The 20,468-nt window shown below is 35.2% G+C and overlaps 1 protein-coding gene across 2 annotated transcripts in view; it reads right to left on the bottom strand.

Moving 5' to 3' along the window:
- Maf1 (repressor of RNA polymerase III transcription Maf1) overlaps window positions 1-20,468 on the bottom strand; it is a 55,607-nt gene that overhangs the window by 23,415 nt on the left and 11,724 nt on the right. For both annotated transcript variants that reach the window (XM_085827490.1, XM_035358374.2), the window contains exon 2: window positions 2,832-2,975. In XM_085827490.1, the coding sequence (XP_085683616.1) occupies window positions 2,832-2,975 (144 nt within the window). The remainder of the gene's footprint in view (window positions 1-2,831; window positions 2,976-20,468) is intronic.

Genomic DNA, 20,468 nt, shown 5'->3' on the forward strand with positions numbered 1-20,468 from the left:
CTGACAAGATTGGACACTGACTAAATTCACTGCGATCAAAATTCTGCTTTCACAAAGTGAGTTTTTTTTAGGAAAGCAGAAATAACAGATTTTATTGTGATCAGATTGAGCTCTTTGCCTTGAAGCTGCAAACTAATTCCATTGCATTTTGCAAATAAATCAGTCATGTAAGTAACATCAATCTTAAATTGTAGCAATCTGTCTTTCAGAGCTACATCCTTCTCTTCGAGACACTTAAGTTCAGAGTCGAAAAGATTCCAGAACCTACTGAGGCAGGCATCTTTCGACAGCCACTGAACCTTGGTGTGTAAAAGCAAATGATTGAATTCTTTATCATTGTCCTTTTACAGCTGCCTGAACAATTGATTGATAGCATTACTGGGAATTTTGTTCACAGCAGAGATGACACACAGTAACGAATGATGCAAATGGTTATTGTAATATTTTGCAACTAAATGCTGCCTATGAATTATGCTAAAATACCTGGAACCTCTTTCTTCAAAAGGGCAATGAACACATGATGATAATCCACCATTGCAGGAGCTCCATCGGTGGCAACAGACATAATGTTCGCAAGAGAAATATTTTTCTCTTTAAAATAATCTTTGATAATATTAAAAATAGATTCACTTTTAGCATCTGCAATCAAGCTTTTCGCAAAAAGCATCTCTTGAATAATATTTCCTTCCTTCACAAACTGGACGTATGCTAACAGTAAAGCCTCATTAGTACTTGGCAAGGCTGCACCATCAAACTGAAGCGAAAATTCGGCGAATTTTAAAAGTTTGTATAAGGAAGCTTTAACATCTTTAGCCATCTCATCAATTCATTGTCGCACTATATCATTGCTTGATGGGGCATTTTTTTATAATACTGGATGCGGCTGGATGGTGTAAAACCCTTTCTAAAACTTGCTTGACAGCTGGCAGTATGCACTCTTTGCCGATGGTATGAGTTTTCCCCAATTTATCAATTAATTTTGATATATTATAAGAGGCTATCAAATCATTGCCACATTGTTTTGATGCTGCTGCTAGTAAGCCTGAGACAGACGATGCTTTCAGGAACTTGCGCCTGATGTTTGTGAAAAACAACAAATCTTTATTTTGTTTGACAGGATGAACTTTTTGCAGATGCTCTTGCAAATACGATGGTTTCATTACCTCCTTAGATAACACTTTATTACAAAGTAAACACATGGGCAATTGCAAGTGCGACAGCGAAGGAACAAATCCAGACTTCAAGTATGTGGAACTGTATTGACGACATTTCTTTTTATTAAACGACATTTTTGGCTGCAGCAAAATATGATGAGGGAAAGATAACTATTTCTCAAAATTAATAATTCATGATCACGATAAAGAACTAACAAGCGCAGTTACATAGGCGACTGGCCAAATAAACAATGAAAGTAATTCTAAACTGAGGAGGAAAAAAAAACAGAAATGAAGTGAATGAAAAGGAACACAAGAAACACGGGTCAAATCCAACATTCATAACCAAAAGGATGCTCAATGCCTGCCCTGTGATTAATGGCGTGCGGAATGACGCATGAGCTGTGCTGGTTGGGATTGCAGAAAAACAGTAGTGTCAAGTTCTTCAAGCTCATCTTACAGAGAATAGGAATTCGCTAGTAGTAGGGAATTCACATTCTATAAACCGCCCCTCAGCATTCTCTTGCTGCCTCCACTGAGAACGAATACTCTAGCATCTTTCTCTACTATCCAACAGTTTATTAGAATAAAATACCAACTGAAAACATGTAACAGGTGCACAATATTTAAAAAAAAAAAAAAAAAAAAAAGGAAAAGAAGAAGCAAATTTCCACAAATTAATGAAAAAAAATTTTCTTCAATACATAGCACATACAATTTTAAAATGAATTAGAATAAGTTACGTCCCTTTTTTGGGGTAAAAAAAAAAAAAAAAAACATGCTTAAGAAATTCTTTTCTCTGGGTTGTGAGGCACCTCTATTGAATGTACTTGTGGATTTAGTTAGTCTCATTACAATGATTACACATCACTTTAAACCTGTATTATTCACACTTTATTCAATTACTTTTTAATATACAAGATAGCATAAAAATGCTTTGAACAGGAAAACAATTCTTTTACTTTCTGATTATCTGCACTCTTTCTAAAACGTATTCATGAGGAATGTGCAATGTCATGAAAACAGAAAATCTACAACATTGCCAAACATGTATTAATGTGGCAATCAGATATGTGCATGTGCAGCAGATGACTGCAGATATACCCTTGAGAAACTGTAGGGAATATAAAAACTGTACAGAATATAAAAATTCACATTTCATAAAACGACACATCTTACATGATGAAATTTTTAGGAAAAAAATTTGTGCAATTCCTAGGTTTTTTTTTTTTTTTTTTACTACAAACATAGACTGCAGTGCAAATGGGGAGAACAGCAACATATGCAATGCCAAATTTTGTACATTTTCTTCTGCTTAAAAAAAAAAAAAAAAAAAAAAAAAAAAAAAAAGACTGCTCTGTACATGGGGAGAACAACAGTGTAAAAATGATAATAAATACATAAGGTTTTTTTGAAAATAATTGTTTTGTTATCAATGTTTCTTGTTTTAAATTCTATTGATTTATCACTAATTTATGGAATTTTTGTGCACCTTTATTTTCAAAAATCGCTATAGCCTTTCGCATATTAGCTTGGCAATGAGTTGCCAACTTTTAAAGAGATATACAGAGAGTCAGAAAGTGTCCCAGTTTTTACTATTTTTACTGCTATCGGAATGGATTGACTAAAAACAACTACATACAATATAATAATATTTAAGTTGTAGAGGCTCATTACCTGTAGTTTTTACTAGGACTTCCAACCATCAGCATGCTTTGAGGAGGTGAAAGTGCCTGCAGATCATTGGCACTATTTTCTGCATTCATCATCTTAAAAAGTTTCTTATGATCGCCAGCCATTTTGCACGAATAACTCTCAATTCTATAAACGAAAATTTTACTTATTATTTAAATTAATAAACAAGCATAGAAAAAGGGTGATAGCAATATATCAGAAAATGAATACATAAAAGCACTTTAGAAAAATAGAAGGAAATTTGTAATAATTTAAATAGAAAATGCTTTCAAATTAATAGCATAACAAACACAAATTAGAAGTCTAGAAATTACAGTCAGAGATATATAAAGTAATCAATAATAAATTTCATTAAATTTGCTTTATAAATTCTAATACAATGGAAATTAGTACAATTATTATTTTGATGTTATATTAGATTTGCATGTCATGGCAAAATACTGAAGGAATGTACTTAATAAAAGGATATGCCACTTGCAGCCAGTTTTTCTTGAGGCAATTCAGTATTTCCTCATTCTTATAGCCTTCATTATTTAAATGACACCAAAAGCCCTTGTCAATGGATTAACCATCCTGACTAATATAGTGGTAAGAGTGATGCTGGCTGCTTCACCAGTCGACCTGGGTTCAAATCTCACAGAAAGCATAGATGTTTTTAAGTGTATAGTGTCTGTGCAATGTGGGAGCACTTAAAATATTGGTAAGCCAAAAGTAGTTTGGTGGTAGGAGAAGCAGGGTACAAGATCCTTGAATCTGTATCCCCACATTTTCCACCATAATATAGATGAAGCTGCACATTTAGTACAGTAGAATTACACTTGTATGAAGCAGGTTGGAAATAAATGAATGCAACAAATGTAAATGAATTCCTTTAATTTTTTCAGAACATTTTTTATTAGACTGAATACTTGTTCAGTTTCTTAACTATCAAGACACTAAAGTTTACTGCAAATCCAGAGTCAAATAATTTAAGACATTTAATGAAATTTGATCGAGATTACAAATTTACTGAGCCTTCATTTTTTTTAAACAAAATTTACTGAATAAAACTTACCTACATAAAAAAATAATAAATAAAAATAAATAAATAAATAAATAAATAAAAATTAAAAAAAAAACAAAAACTGAAGGGTTTTAGATTTTAAATTATGTCCAAAGGGGCATTTTTTAGCATTTTGTGTGTTACCTTTGTTTATTAAATATGTTCTTTGCACTTAAACCATAAAATTCAGTTCAATAGCAATGTCGCAAAATAATTTTAAAATGAGCTTATCTTTAGAATTTCTGATACACAGTTCCATGCGGTGGTGACAAAAAGGTCTTTTTTTTCCCCTGTAGAGTGTTGTCATTGCTCGCTTTTAAATCGTTCAGTTTGTTACTCAAAAATTCGTTAAAGTTTTAGAAAATATGAAATTGATAATAAAACAAATTCCAAATTTGGCCTTCTACATGCTGATATTTGTAGGAGGATTATGTCGTTCAAAATTCGATGGCTCTATGTACCATTGTTTTATCACAATGTGAGAAATATACATACATTTAATGCATATTTTTCATTATTTAATTTCTTCAAATATAATGCAGGACTCTAACATTTGGTGGCAACAGTTTGAAAAGTGAAACGGACATTTATAGTGATTCAACGCAAAATTGCAAAACTGGACTAAAAAAAACTATTACAGCATTGTTACCAACAGAGCAATTTTCTTATGACTTACATATTAAAACTAATTATACAAAATAGCTGTATTAAGATAGATAAAAATATTAGAAACTGATCTTTTGCAGATGACTGCCATGCTATAAGTGGCAGACGCAACTGCTGATATAAATAGTGTGAATGCTACAGTGTATAAATGGCAGACATAAGTGACATATGCATGGTGAAAGAAATACTAAATTCAACAAAGGGGGACATTAAAGCATGTTTCTATGCAGAACATTTGAGGGCCAATAAAATAGCTGGTGTGTGTGTGATTATGGCAAAGCCTCGAGGGCTATCTGCCTAAGGGAGGGATGCCTTCGTGGAGGACTTTCTAAGGGAAACTGGCTCGTATACACGTTACACATGGGGAAAACCACGAAAACACCCACGCAGCCAGCTCGTTCGCGGGATTCGAACCTCGGACCGAACTACCAGTGTTCAGCGACTTTACCGCTCGGCCGCTGGTAGGCATAAAATAGCTGGTATTACCTGTCTGTTGTATTTGATGTGATGTATATTTTTGTTTCTTGGAATCTGAATTATTTATCTCATTTTATATATCCTTTTATACATTAATTCTTTTTTTCCCCCTTCATTATTTTCTTTTAAATCAGAAATAAGGGCAAATATTTCTGAAGTATAAATGAAAGCTCGCTCTGTCTAAAATAGAAATTATGTTTCCTGGTTTTGTTACTTTTTAAATTTATGCTTTTTTGTTATTTTTCATGAAAATACTCTTTTCACTTTTACAGATACATCACAATAAAACTGGGGTTAAAATATCTTTGTTGCAAGAAGATATTTTATTTTTACTGTAGCAATCAGAACATAATGGAAATGTAATAGACAGTGAAAATTTATGAGCTTTATCTCCAAATGAAATGAAGAAAAATCACCTTCCCAGTTCAGAAATAGTTTAGGTGAGAAATCTACTTTTGAAGCCCGGTTGCCCATTACAAGGGATCTCTTTCATCATACCTTTTCTGGACCTTTAGAAGTGCAATCTGATGGTAAATTTTATATGAAACAAAACTCATAGTACAATAAAATAAATATAGTGCACAGTCTGAGATCCAGAAGTCTAATATCTGGAATGATCTAAAATCAAGACCTCAAAAGCTACCACTCAAAACAACCTTTTTTTTTAACGTTTTACGCATGCACATTTGATTTTTTCTCCCCGTAACAAAACACGTGAAGAGTTCCAATTCTTAATTTCAGTTCGGCACTAAATAAAATACCCCGCTATTGAACAAACAATCATTTTAGTATAAATTTGCATGATCAATAATTTGGCTCCATTGTTGCATATCCGCTTAGCATACATCCCAAAGCAAAACATTCTACATAGAAACATTGTTGATTTTACACCTACTAATATTTTATATCCCCGAGTCAACCTGGCACAAATCTTTATTTATTATATTTTGCTTTTATCACCATATATTCATCAACACATGACAACTTGAGTAATGACTTATGCAGTGATGCCTAAACAATTTTTTTATTAGTAATTGAATAACAAAGAGTATGGTAACCTTTTTTGTTGACATTATGTTTGGCGATGATTATGGATTTAACCCTTTGCGGCACTTAAAAATTTCCTTCCATACACACAGAAAAGTTGAATGAAAAAGGATTTGTACGTTACTATAGGTTACTTTGAACCTTCTTTATTTATAATAGATGGCAGCTCAACACAAGCCAGTCCACATATTTCAGCCATGTTTAGTTTTTCAAGACCCTTATTTTTCAAAGAAATCTTCCAGATTTTTTTTAGTGTATAAAAGGAATTGTTTTAAAAGAAATTCTACGTTATTTTTTTGGCTGTATGCTAATCTCCTTATTCTATATTAGTTTTAAATTTTTACTTTGAAATCTTGCCTAAAATCAAATGGCGAACCCTAGGTGTGCCCAGACCTAGGGTTCGCCATTTGACACTGATAATCTAGGACAACTGAGAGTCTGTATTCTTTGTTTCTCCGCATCTCATCGGTCAGTTCATTGACAACAATGCTCGTTTCAGCACTCTTTTCGAAGCTCTATTCAATCAGTATGCCACTTTGGGCACACCCACAGAATTAAAACGATAAGTGCTACCTTCACAAAATTTTATTTGTGCACTCCTCTAGGCCTAATTAGACTGCCTACCTTTTTTTTTTTTAAAATCAAACTCCAACGTTAAAAGGTAGTGTGCCGGAAAGGGTTAAGTTAAATGCACTATGAAATATTTATGAGGAAAAATTTAACAAAAATTTCTTTCCATATGCTAAAAAAAGATTTTGTTAATGATAAATCATACACCAAAAGATTACATTTAGTGCTATTTGAATTTATAATATCTAATTTGTTACTCAAATAAATCCAGAACTGGCGTCGGAATTCAGGGAAAACAAAATTTTTGGAATTTAGAGAAGCACCGAGCAACAAAATAAAGGAATGACAAAAGTTTTAGAGTTTAGGAAAAGCACTGGGGCCCAAAATTTAGAACTTACACTCTAAATCCCTCAGAGTGGGATTTGCAGAGTGATAGCAGCTTTTGCTCCGTTTTGCGTTAAACAACGCAGGTTTAATGTCTTGGTAACAGAATATGTTTTGCCACCTGCAATTATGACAATGGAGTGAATTGAGAGACAGAATGACCCCTGTCGAGACAGAGTGCCCGAACTTTGTTTTCTGAAGCTCGCCATTTCAAGCAAGGGCAGTCGTAACAATGGATGCACCTCATTTGCCAAAAGAAAGTTCACTTTTGAAACATATGTATACAGTTATTTCTTAATATAAATATCTTAAGCATTATAAATTATAGTCTTATAGTTAGATTTATGTGTAAAAAATTGAAGGATGTAATAAAAAGTAGTTTTAGTTTGCTCTTTTTTTAAGTTATCTGTAAATTTGCTTTAGAGTGTAAGGCTCTAACGTAGTTTTATTTATTACATACTGCAAACACGATAAAAGCTATATGCATGGATGGTACTTTTTGTAAACACTTCTTAAAATTATTTTTATTTTTGTACAATTTACACAATACTATCGATTTTAATTATTTAAATTCAGTTTTGTATGCATTTTTAATTCAAATAGGAACAGCAGAGGTGAAAAAGAAATCCATACTATAGTTTTGATTTTTTATAACACAAGTGAGCAAATTATTTGGTAGAATTGCAGCATGTTAGCAAGAAATAAAAATCGTATACTTTATTGAATTCTCTGGTAAAGTCATATCGTTTTCAACTTATACTTTTAATAGATTTTTTTTTAAATTTTTAGATTTTTAATGTCATTTTTTGTCTTATTTTTAGTGACATATATAAATATGTATGTACATATATTTCCTAATAAAAAGTTTTTCATTCATTGCTTGTTTTCATTTATATTTAAATTACTTTGTTCATGGAAATTATTATAATTCTGCAGTTATGTTAATGATTTCTACTTAGATTTAATCAATAAATAAAATACATAAGAATTTTCGGCAGAATTATAAAAAATGAATTTTTATCTTACACATGTGAGCTAATCCATATTATTTAACTTTAAATTTTACTTTATTCTTCGCATATTTGGTGGTCGTGTGTGCTTAATGCATGATATAATTAAAGAAAATAAGAGTAGACAATCTCCTATAACAAAAGAATATATTAAATACTAAATTACAATTTAAATTACATTGCCGAGATCAACACAGAGCTCGGAACACAGTTCATGCTACCTTCGCGTACACTTGTCCGACGAGAAGTCTGAGTGCGTAAAGATGTCACTTTGCTGCTCCGATTAAGAACTGGATTTTACACGTGGCGCCATCTCATGAATAGAAGTTGAAGTATCTGTCGGAACGCCACAGTACTCCCCCCCAAGTACCATCGGTACGTTATAAGTACTTTGGGTTAAATTTAACCTTTCTTCCAGATCTGGTAGTTTTAGGTTGCTCTTTAACGGGATGTAAGCTTTCTTCCGGGAGTGATGTTGATGAGGAAGTTGTTGGATCTTGCATTAGAAATGCTGGTTTGAGACGATCGATTCCAATCACTGATTGTTTGCCATTGCAGATGATGGTGAAATGTTTCGGTGTTCGTTTGACAACTTTGAATGGACCATCATATGAAGGTGTTAAAGTTGGCTTAATTGCATCGTTGCGCATGAATACGTGCAAAGATGTCTCAAGCGCAGGATGTACAAAATAGCTTGGCTGGTTATGCGAAGATGCGAGATATTGCTCATGGTCTCACGTAAACGTTGAAGGAATGTTGGAGGGTCGATAACTGGAGTAGATTCTGGGTGAAAGAATTCACCTGGCAGACGGAGGGTTGCACCATATAACATTTCAGCACAAGTGCTACTAATGTCTTCTTTGAATGCTGTGCAAAGACCAAGCAAGACTAGGGGTAAGGCTTCTGTCCAGTGTGTGCTACTGTGGCATTTCAGACCTTGTTTGAGAGATCGGTGAAAGCGTTCCACCATCCCATTTCCAGATGGATGGTATGGTGTTGTGCGAATATGGCGAATGGCAAGAAGAGAGGTGAGGAATGCGAACAAGTGACATTGAAATTGTCGGCCTTGGTCAGTAGTGATGGTGGTAGGCATGCCAAATCTTGAAAGCCACTGGGAGATGAATGCTCGAGCTACAGTTTCAGCGGATATATTTTCAATAGGAATGGCTTCAGGCCATCTTGTGTACCGATCAATACAAGTGAGGAGGTAAGTGTAACCATTTGAAGGAGGCAATGGGCCAACCAAGTCTAAGTGCACATGATCAAAGCGTCTTGCTGGAAGGTTAAATTGTTGAATGGGGCTGTGAGTGTGACGGGATAGTTTACACCGTTGACATCTAATACATGAACAAGTCCATTCTGTGATGTCTTGATTCATTGCTGGCCAGACAAATCTGTCTGCGATCAGCTTTTTGGTGGCACGGATTCCAGGATGTGCCAAATTGTGCAAGGCATTAAACACTTCATGTCTAAAATTGACAGGAATATAGGGACGTATTCTATTGTTCTCTATGTCACAGTAAATTTTAAGCGTTGGATCAATGTGCAGGGGTTGTAACTGAAGGGAGGTTTGTGGATTTGGATTAGGTTCTTGAGTTCCTCATCATGCAATTGAGCTTTTGCAATTTCAGAGAAATCTGGGGTAGTGAGGTTGATATTGTTTACCCGAGACAAGGCATCAGCGACACAATTATCAGTACCAGAGACATATCTGATATCTGTACTAAACTGGGCGATGAAATCCAGATGTCGAAACTGACGAGGAGAACATGAGTCAGAGTTTTTTCTAAAAGCGAAGGTTAATGGTCGATGATCAGTGAAAATGATGAAGTCGTGTTCTTCCAAGTTGTGCCGGAAGTATTTAACAGCCCAGTACACAGCAAGTAGCTCCCTGTCATATGTGCTGTATTTCCTTTCTGCAGTAGTAAGTTTTCTGGAGAAGAATGCCATTGGGGAAAGTCCTTTAGTGGTATGGGCTTGAAGCACTGCTCCTATGGCCGTGTCAGATGCATCTACCATTATAGAGAGCTGATCACTAGTTGAGTGATAAGAAAGTGTGGCTGTATTTGCCAGATCGTGTTTGCATTGCACGAATGCTGTAGATGCAGATTCAGTCCAAGGGACAGCTCGTTGATCATTTTTTTTGCTATTCTTCAGAAACTCATGTAGGCAGGCTTGTGTTTTTGCGGCATTTGGCAGAAAGCGTCGGTAGAAATTTAACATTGCTAGAAAACGCTTCAGTTCAGAGATGGTTTTGGGCTGAGGTAGGTCGTTAATTGCTTTGACTCTTTCCGGTAAAGGTTTAACTCCGTTCTGGGTGATAAGACATCCAAGAAAGGAAACTGAGGGTTGACCAAGTACACATTTGGATGGATTTAGTTTTAATCCATGATCTTTAAGGCGAGTGAAAATCTGACGCAGATGTTGAAAATGTTCTTCCGCATCTGTAGATGCAACCAGGATATCATCAAAATATGGGATGCAGAAATCGAGACCAGACAGTACTTGGTGTATGAAACGCTGAAATGTTTGGCCAGCATTGCGAAGGCCAAATGGCATATATAAGTACTCAAAGAGACCAAATGGTGTAGTCACTGCGGTCTTAGGCACATCTTCAGCATGCACTGGGATCTGATGATATGCTCTGGCAAGATCGAGGGTAGAAAATAAGTTTGTTCCATGAAAAAGATGGGTACAGTCTTGGATATGTGGGACTGGATATCTGTCAGGGACTGTGACGGCATTAAGTCGACGATAATCTCTACAAGGCCGCCAGTCACCATTAGACTTTTTAACCATGTGAAGTGGACTGGCCCATGGACTTTTAGATGGGCGAATGGTTCCCTGTGCTAGCATGAATTCAAATTCTTTGCGAGCAGCTTTTAGCATCTCTGGAGAAAGACGACGAGGTTTGGAAAATACAGGTGGGCCATGTGTTTCAATGTGATGATACACTTCTGGCTGATGAGTATGCTGCCCTGATTTGGATGGGTTTAAAATGTCAGGGAATTCTGCTAATAACCGATGAAACCGTGTGCTGCCCGATAAAACACTTATGTTGGTAGGTACGTTTGATACGTGAGAAGCTTGGCCCTGTGATGTCAGCTGAGTTGTAGCATCAATTAAGCAATTATTCTTGACATCCACTAGAAGGTGGAAATGTGTCAAGAAGTTGACACCAATAATTGCTTGAGTTACATTCGCAATAATAAAAAACCAGTTGAAAGTCCGGCGCAAGTTTAAATCAAGTGTCAATAGTTTGGTGCCGTAGGTTGCAATTTGGGTACCATTGGCTGCATACAGTACAAGTTTATTAAGTTGATGAGCATTTGTTTTAGTTCTCGGGAGCACTGATATGTCAGCTCTAGTATCTACTAGAAAACATAACTGAGTTGAACGATCAGCCAGTACTATTCTGTCGATGTGGCGGACATTCTGTTGGCCAGCAGAAGACCGCCCATTTAGTTTCCCGCTTGTACAAAAGTGCATGGAGGGGCACACTTGCGAGCTTGAGAGCCGAAATTCATATGATAAAAACATATGCCACTTGTGGATTCTTTGTACTGCGTTCGAGTATTAAGACGAGATGGACTCCTGCTTCGGGCACGAAATTTATTATGTGGGCCCTGATTTTATCGATTGTATCTCCGTGAAACATGAAGACTTGTAGAGAGTTCAGATACTTTTTTGGTCAATTCAGCCACTTGTTGTTCGAGGGATGAACTGGAAGGTGCAGCATTAGCAGCACTGACATAAGCTGGAGTAACAAGTTCATTAATTTTGTCAGCCATTGCTGCTAAACGGGTTAGATCTTCATTGGAAGCAGCAAGAATTATTTGTATGTTATTAGGGAGACGCGAAAGCCATAGTGACTTCAACAAGTCGTCACTAAAATGGCTTCCTGCCAGATCACGCATTCGTGACAGTAAGTATGAAGGTCGCTGATCTCCAAGTTCAAGTCCTTGTAGTAGAGTACGTATTTTTGAAGATTCACTTTCTGAATAGATTTCAATGAGCCGCTGTTTCAGTTTGGAGTATTTATCACAATCAGGTGGTTTGAGAATTAAGTCATGCACTGAATTCAGAATATCAGACTCAATTGCTGCAACTACATGGTTGAATTTTGTAGAATCCTCACTAATGCGAGCGATAGAAAATTGTGCTTCGATCTGAGCGAACCACAATGAAGGATTATTTTTCCAGAAAGGCGGTGGCTTCACCACAACGCGTGTGATTTGTGGCTCTGGTGAAATATCGTCGGGCATACTGATAGATAATTTTCACTTTAAATAATAAACACTTAACAGCACAAATATTGTAGCATGAAGATACACTATTGATATTTTACCATGATAACAATAAATATTTTAACCATGCAGAAAAAATTTACGTAACGATACACACACAAATAATACAGGGTCAGCAATTACACACACAAATAATATTTTACCGAAATGCATTTGAAAAGAAACCCTTATTTGAGAAAAAAAAATGATGCATTCATTTTGTATTGCGCACACACAAAATCACCACTTCACACTGCTAAGGCACTTTCGCAATCAAACCTGTAGCACGTGGGAAAGAAATTCACTACTTTCGAACACTGAGGGAAGAATTTTGCCGTAGCACGTTGCAGAAAAATTACTGATGTAGCACATTTAGCGAAAATCACTATTGTATCACATTTATCACAAAAGTTGAATGATCGAAGAATTATTGCACGACGGCGAAGTCAGCAGAACGGAACAGATCACATTGATGATTTGCTGAAGCTCCTTGCGATGATATGCACGACTTTGAAAAAAACACAAGCAATATATATCAATACTTCTAGAAATAATTGAAGGGGTACGTTGTAGCATACGTTTAATGTCCATATTCGTTGTTATTTTTAGTCAGTTCTTCAGAATGCGTTGGATGCACGTGGCTTAGGGTCGTTGAAAATCCCTTCTCAGTAGCGTGCTCAGACAAAAGGTCACCACTTTTGGTGGTCGTGTGTGCTTAATGCATGATATAATTAAAGAAAATAAGAGTAGACAATCTCCTATAACAAAAGAATATATTAAATACTAAATTACAATTTAAATTACATTGCAGAGATCAACACAGAGCTCGGAACACAGTTCATGCTACCTTCGCGTACACTTGTCCGACGAGAAGTCTGAGTGCGTAAAGATGTCGCTTTGCTGCTCCGATTAAGAACTGGATTTTACACGTGGCACCATCTCATGAATAGAAGTTGAAGTATCTGTCGGAACGCCACACATATTAGACTTGGAATTAGATTTAGCATCTATAAATATAAGTTCTAGTCGTTCCATTCACCTGTTATGATTAATGTATAGGAATTTGTATCCATATAATTTCTCAAAAGTACAAAGCGTTATAAGCTAACTGAAGATTTTAAGCTTTATTCATAATTTGGGGTACTAGGTTAATTAAATTTAACAGAAAAGTGTTTGAAAGGGGTGTGGAAGAACATTTGGCCAGATCTAAGCAAGGGCGGTGACACTGGACACTCTGTCATATGAATGAAATAGTGGAATTAGCGAAACAAAAGATGAGGTAAATGTGGAAGATGTTGAAGAAATAGTGCAAGAAACAGCAGTAAGTCTTTCTAATGATGAGCTCAAGGAATTAACAGACCAAGAAGAAAACAAAAATATTGAAAGTTGTGATTCTGAAGAAGAGCAAAAAGAACTTTCAACAACGTTTCTAAAAACCAGTTTGACCACTAATGGATGCCTTATCCACTTACCAACAACTTCTTACAGAGCACAAAAGGAAAACACAAATTACATTAGATACTTTCTTTATACAAAGGCAGAAAATTGGAAATATAGAAGAGATTGAATGATCTGAAATGTAAACATACTGACCTAGAATTTTATTTATTTTTATATGTATATTTGTTTATTATGTTTCTGTATTTGAAAGAAATAAATTTGTGTTTTATTGTTATAAAAAATATAATTAATAAATTTAACGGTAAAATACCTGACCAATTTTCTACCCATCTTCCCCTAACCCCATTATTTACATGATTAGATAACCTCGTTTAACGCTGTTTCATATTATGCTCTACTTTGATGGAATGTATACCCTGCGTTAAGCGGGTCTTACTGTAACATAAAAAAGAAAACTCATCTTTGCACTACACAACCTTATTTACGAACCACTTACCTTATTTACAAATTAACATGTCTTCAGTCAAACAAAATTCCTAAAATTATCTGAACTAGAACCTGTATACTACCGTCACCACATAAATTCACAAAATAAGAGTAAAAATATCCTCAGCGCCATTTATTGCCGACGTTCAACCATAGGCATCTCCTTCCTTCCTACAAACAGGGCACTTAATAATGGCTACTAAGTAAACCTCCATTTACACACCAAGTAATGCTCTTTTCCCCTTTCTTTCCAAATTGAACAAAAACTTCAAATTAACCTTACCCCATTCAGCCTTTTTACCGTCTAAACCACAAAATAAGCAATATACTTCCTAACCAACACACATACAAGCCCTTACGAATTTAACGCAATCATGCAACCGATTACATCATAATAGTGTTTCTATAACATTCAATTACTCAGGCTACCATAAATCAAACAACAACTTGGTGATAAATGAAACAACAACTTCGCAATTATAATTATAATACAAGAAGGACCCTTCTCTTTACTCTAACCGAAAAAATTTCGACTGACAAGTTAGTTGAAATTCTCAACACAGCAATTATAGGACTTAAACTTTGTAACTGAACAAGAAATTATATCTGTCTATAGAATTAAAGAGAAAGTGTTAGCACACACACACACACACACACAAAAAAAAAAAAAAAAAAAAAAACTTAAACAACTTGCATTGAAAGAAATCTTTAATAAAGTAAACAATATAAGCAATATTAAGCTTCTTTTTCCATAAATTTTGATATCCTTTAGATCATATATACTTCATTATTATCTAAATTATGATTTCATATTTTTCATTTTATAATTTGTACATGCCATCTTACTGGATTTAAACTGATGATCTAATATCCGGAAAAATCGCAAATCCAGAATCGATGAAGTCCTGAGTCCAGATCTCGGACTTTGTACTGTATATCAGTTCTTAAAAGCTTTTAACTTTACCAGTGAAAATTAGAAAAGATTCATGCTTACATTAATAAATACAGCAGTTAAGTTCTAAAGGAAGAAATTTATTACTTAATATTTCAAATCGACGATTTTTATGATTTTCTGTAAATTACACTTGGAACAAGATTCTTCCAGCACTTTAGAATGAAATCATTTACAGCAGTTTCTATTCCCATAATTAAATAAGCAAAACTGTTTCACATTTGATTAATATGGTAAAAGTATAGTTTAGGAGGGTACCCCTTGGCGATTTTTGGCGGTACATGGATACCGATTTTGTGCAATTCTTTGACTTGTTATTTTGGCTTGCGAAGCGGCAATTTTTACAAAGGCAAAATAAAAGACAAACAATTGCACAAACTCGGTATCCATGTACACATCGACTTATTTTCACTTAAAAAAAAAAAAAAAAAATCCCCCGAATTGCAAAAAAATGGCATTGCGCACTCCTTTGACTTTATCCATGTACACGTTGACCTATTTTCATTTAAAAAAAAATCCCCGAATTGCACAAAAATGGCATTGCGCACTCTTTTAACTTTATCCATGTACATGTTGACCTATTTTCACTTAAAAACAAATCACAGAATTGCACAAACTTGTATTGCGCACTACCCTTTACTTTGTCCATGTACACATTGATATATTTTCACTTAAAAAGTCAAAGGAGCACCAAATTCTACAATATAGGCAAACAAAAAATACATAATCTCAATAAAATACATTTTAAATCAAACAATAAAATAACATAAAAAAGGAAAAACATGTTATACATTTAAGCACTACCAAAAGCAAATATTCACTTACCATGATTTTCCAGTTCGCTCCATACACCTAGAGCCATGTAAAAATCAAAATATCAATCATACTCAAATGACTTTTTTCAAACCAGGTACTCTTTCTGATCGAACGCTTCACATAGTGACCATCTGAACCTTTCTTCCTAAACCCATTCAAATCCATCTAAACGGATTTTTCGTTCGACTAGACGCATATCCTTCCTACATACAGGACACTTATAATGGCTACTAAGTAAACCTTTATTTATACACCAGTTAATTAAAGCTCTTTTCTCCTTTCGCTCCAAAACGTACAGAAATTTCAAATTAATCTTACTACATTCGGCCGTTCTACCTTCTAAAGAATCAAACCAACACACACCACAAAAATGCTTACAAAACATCCCATGATTCAAAATTTCCCAGAATCAGGCACCCGATTACGTCACAATAGGGTTTTCATAACATTCAACTACTCAGGCTACCATAAATGAAACAACAACTTGGCGATAAATCAAACAACAATTTGGCGATAAATCAAACAACAACTTCGCCATAATACAAGGGGTACCTTAAAGTCTACTCTACCCGATCAATACTAACAATTCTCATTTTTTTTTACAATCAGGACTTTTGATACCTTTTCATTTATATTGTAGGGTTTATATTTATTTTAACTAACATTTATTTTAAGTTTAAACTATCTTTCCTGTCAAGCCTTACTTTCCCCTGGAACTGCCAATGCCAGAATATGTAAATTTGAGTAGAACGCGCAAGCATTCAAATTATCAGCGGAAGTAGTATGATTTAAATAGAAGGAAACGAGTTCGGTGAGAAGTTATTCTTACTTAGCGAGTGCGGAGGTAGAAATCGAGAATAGAAGAACCCCGCGTTGCGGCCTATGTGCTTGGCGGGAAGTAGTTGCAATTGTTTCAGTGAGCTTCAAGTCTGCTGAATTAGCAGCCGTATTGTAAAACGCGGTGAGTTAGTTATTTGAGAGAGCCTCGTAGTTAGAATATTGTCTTTAATTTCTTTTCAGGTTTTTATTTTTATTTGACTGCCTAGTGGGCACAGTCTGTAAGCGTCAAGAGGACGCCATTGTAATTTATTACGTTGAATAAAAAGGGACTTAAACCCTTTATAAGACTCTGTGGTTTGTACAAGCTTTCACAGTCACCTCTTGGTTGCGTGCAAGTTAGAGGCGCGCAACGTTATAATATAATTCACCATTTCAAAGGGTATGCTTCTGTAATCGGGGCTAGATTAAGCAAAGTAAATGTATTTATGTATGTGTGTATGAATGTATGTATTCATGTATATAAGTATGCATGCATGCACACATATATTCACAACCATCCATACATATATACATTTCTGAATCTGGTCCCAATAACAGAAGAGTACCTTTGAATCCATAATTTGCTCTTTAGACTTATTTTGTCATATTTTGCATATTTAAAAGAAAGCTTTTTTCATCTTACTACATTTTTACACACATAATACGTAGCGTATTCGGGAACTAAGTACCGTTTCATTCTAGCGCCGTTGCAGCGCTGTGGTAGGTGATGCTAAAGCAAAGTTTAAAGTTTATAAAATTAAACATTTAACAGTAGTAGCAATAAAAGCTCCCTGAGATTATATGTTGTGCAGACATTGAAGACAATAAAGAGGTTTCAAACTTAACCAATTTATTAACAATATAAAAAAAATTAAAACACAAAGAATAAATTTAAACAGTATCAGTCTTAAAAAAAAATATAATATAACCATCATTTTCTAACTTTCATTCATCAAATAATATTTTACCTGGTCTCCAAAAATACTGGCATTCAATACAAACAAAAAGTCCTAAACAAAAATTATGCGGTCTCAAATGAAATTGGCTACACATTCAATAAGTCCATGATCAATGATCAAGAAAACACCTGAAATTTAAATTAAGTCCTTGAAAGCACTTAAATCCGGCCTAACTCCGCTTACAGTAGTTGAACACGAGGAATCACTGCTAACTTGTTTTAAATGCCGCCTTCATGAAGAATATGGATGCTGCCCACGGCAGTCACTCACATTGTAGCCTCTGGAACCAAGGAACTTATTCTGGAAAGGTCATCTTGTATACAGGAACCAAGGAACTTATTCAGGAATAGTCATCTTGTGGGCAGGAACCAAGGAACTTATTCACCGGACTGCACGCATCCTTAAAAAGGGGCTGGAAACTGCACACCCGAGAGCCAGGAAAGCAGGAACTAGAAGGGCTGAGCCTTAGACTATAATTGATCGAGCTATTGCGAAGAGCAATGTTGCCGGTTCCAGAATTAAAGCCCAAGGGCACTTGACATAAATAAATCCGGATGTGGAGAAATCTCAGATGAGAAAACGGAGATAAGGGGAAGAAGAGAAGTACCAAAAGGAGCAAGACAATCCAATCGGACAAGTTCACAAAACGTGACGAGCAATCATAGCTTTCAAGGAGGACTCAAGACAATGGAAATCAATGACAACAACATGAGAAGATACACTACAGCAATAGTTCCAATGACAAATTCAAATACAATTAAACAACATCAATCAGTAGTGCTAAATACAACACAATACAAAACAACTATATAACACAATTTAAATACAACTATTCAACGAAGCTACAGAAGAACCTCAATCAAAATCAGATGCATTGGAGGTATAAATAGCTAACAATTGAGGATCTAAGTGAAAAAGTTGTCATCTCCTCCCATGAAGGTGTGAGCTGCAAGTGGTCTGACGCTTCTATCTTTGAAGAGAATTTCATAATTCAAGACTTGGGAGTAATTAACAAAGTCACATTGCACAGCATTGTTGAAGAATTTTTCATTAGATCTTCTGATGTAATCTGGAATCGTCTCAAGCTTTAAGTCTCTGTGTACAAGTTTATTGTGGATAAGATAGTGTGAATCAGTAATAATGTGCAGAAATTTGTTTTGCACTACTTGTAATTGATGCAGTTGAGTTTGAGTGACCGTGTTCCAAGCAGGAGCCGCATAACAAAGTATCGGTCGAATGCAAGTGGTATATATATGTTTTTTGGTACGCAAGCTAAGATTTGAATATTTTCCAATGACCGGGAGAAATCTGCATATTATGCCCATGGCTCTGCTCTTGACACTATTAATGTGATTAGACCATGTGAGCCTTTGGTTCAAAATAATTCCTAAGTATTTAGCCTTTGTGACCAGAGGAACAGCTTCCTGAAAAAGGTACAGGTCTTTAAAAGCAACGTTTTTCTTAGTTTTGCTAAGAATTAAAAGTTGTGACTTGCTAGCATTGATTTTTACGCACCAATTTGTGCACCAGTCTTCTATGGCATAGAGGTAATTTTGCATTTTGTCTATTGCATGATTAGCTTGGATGGATTTAATTGCAATCGCCGTATCATCGGCATAACATGCTAACAGAGAGTAATTGTCCAAACCAGGGTGAGGAAAATATGATATGTAGAAAAGATATAGTACTGGACCGAGAATACTTCCTTGTGGGATGCTGGATCTGATAGGTCTTGAATTGGATTTTTCATTTCCTTGAGCGACGAAGAAAGTGCGGTTCTGCAAAAAGGAGAAGATCAGAAGAATGAGTTCTCTAGGAAGTACCAAGTTGATAAGCTTGAAGACGAGCCCCTCATGCCAGACGCGGTCAAAGGCTTTTGCCACGTCCAACATAAGGAGCGCAACACTTGGCTTGTTATGGAATGCAGATCCCACAAATTCTACAATTCTTACTAGTTATCGAGTAGTACTGAGGTTTTTTCTGAATCCCTACTGATCATTAGGTAGCAGGTGAAGAAAAGGTTCCAATCTAGTGAGAATAAGTCTTTCATAAATTTTACCAAGGCTGGATAACAAACTAATAGGACGATAGCCATCAGGCTTGGTCACATCTTTACCCGGTTTGGGAAGAAGAAAGATCTTGGCTTGCTTCCAAGGATCAGGGAAATAGTTGAGAGTAAGACAAGCGTTGAGAATACTAGCGAATTTACTGATAAGTTTTCTAGGTAAGTTACGAAGCATTTTATTTGTAATTTGATCACTTCCAGGAGCTTTTTTGATGTTGAGATATTTAATAATATTAGTAATTTCAATAGGAGAAGTAAGCCTTGGGATGTTATGAGCCGAAGAAGAATGAAGCCAGGAATACACATAGTTTTCAAGAACATCTTTAAAGGTCTGATTCATGGGCTCCATATTAGGAGTAAACTGCTTTTCCAGGTATTCAGCGAAAATATCAACTTTAAGTGAGTACGCAATTTTAGTATCCGTATGAATAGGTCTATTATTAATACTACTTCTTTTAAGATTTTGAAGATACTTCGACAGAGAACCATCACTAATATTAAGTTTAGATATAAAATCTTCTCTTGTTTCCTTTTTAAAATCAGTGATAAGCTTCTTGATTCTTCTATTAAAAATATTGATTTCTCTTTTAAGGGCAGGGTCCCAGTTACGGTGCCAAAGCTTCAGCAATCGGTTTCTTT

This window comes from Stegodyphus dumicola, chromosome 1, assembly GCF_044657685.1.
Source record: "Stegodyphus dumicola isolate Sdum_Otavi_A_Nest chromosome 1, ASM4465768v1".
In the NCBI taxonomy this organism is placed as follows: Eukaryota; Metazoa; Arthropoda; class Arachnida; order Araneae; family Eresidae; genus Stegodyphus; species Stegodyphus dumicola.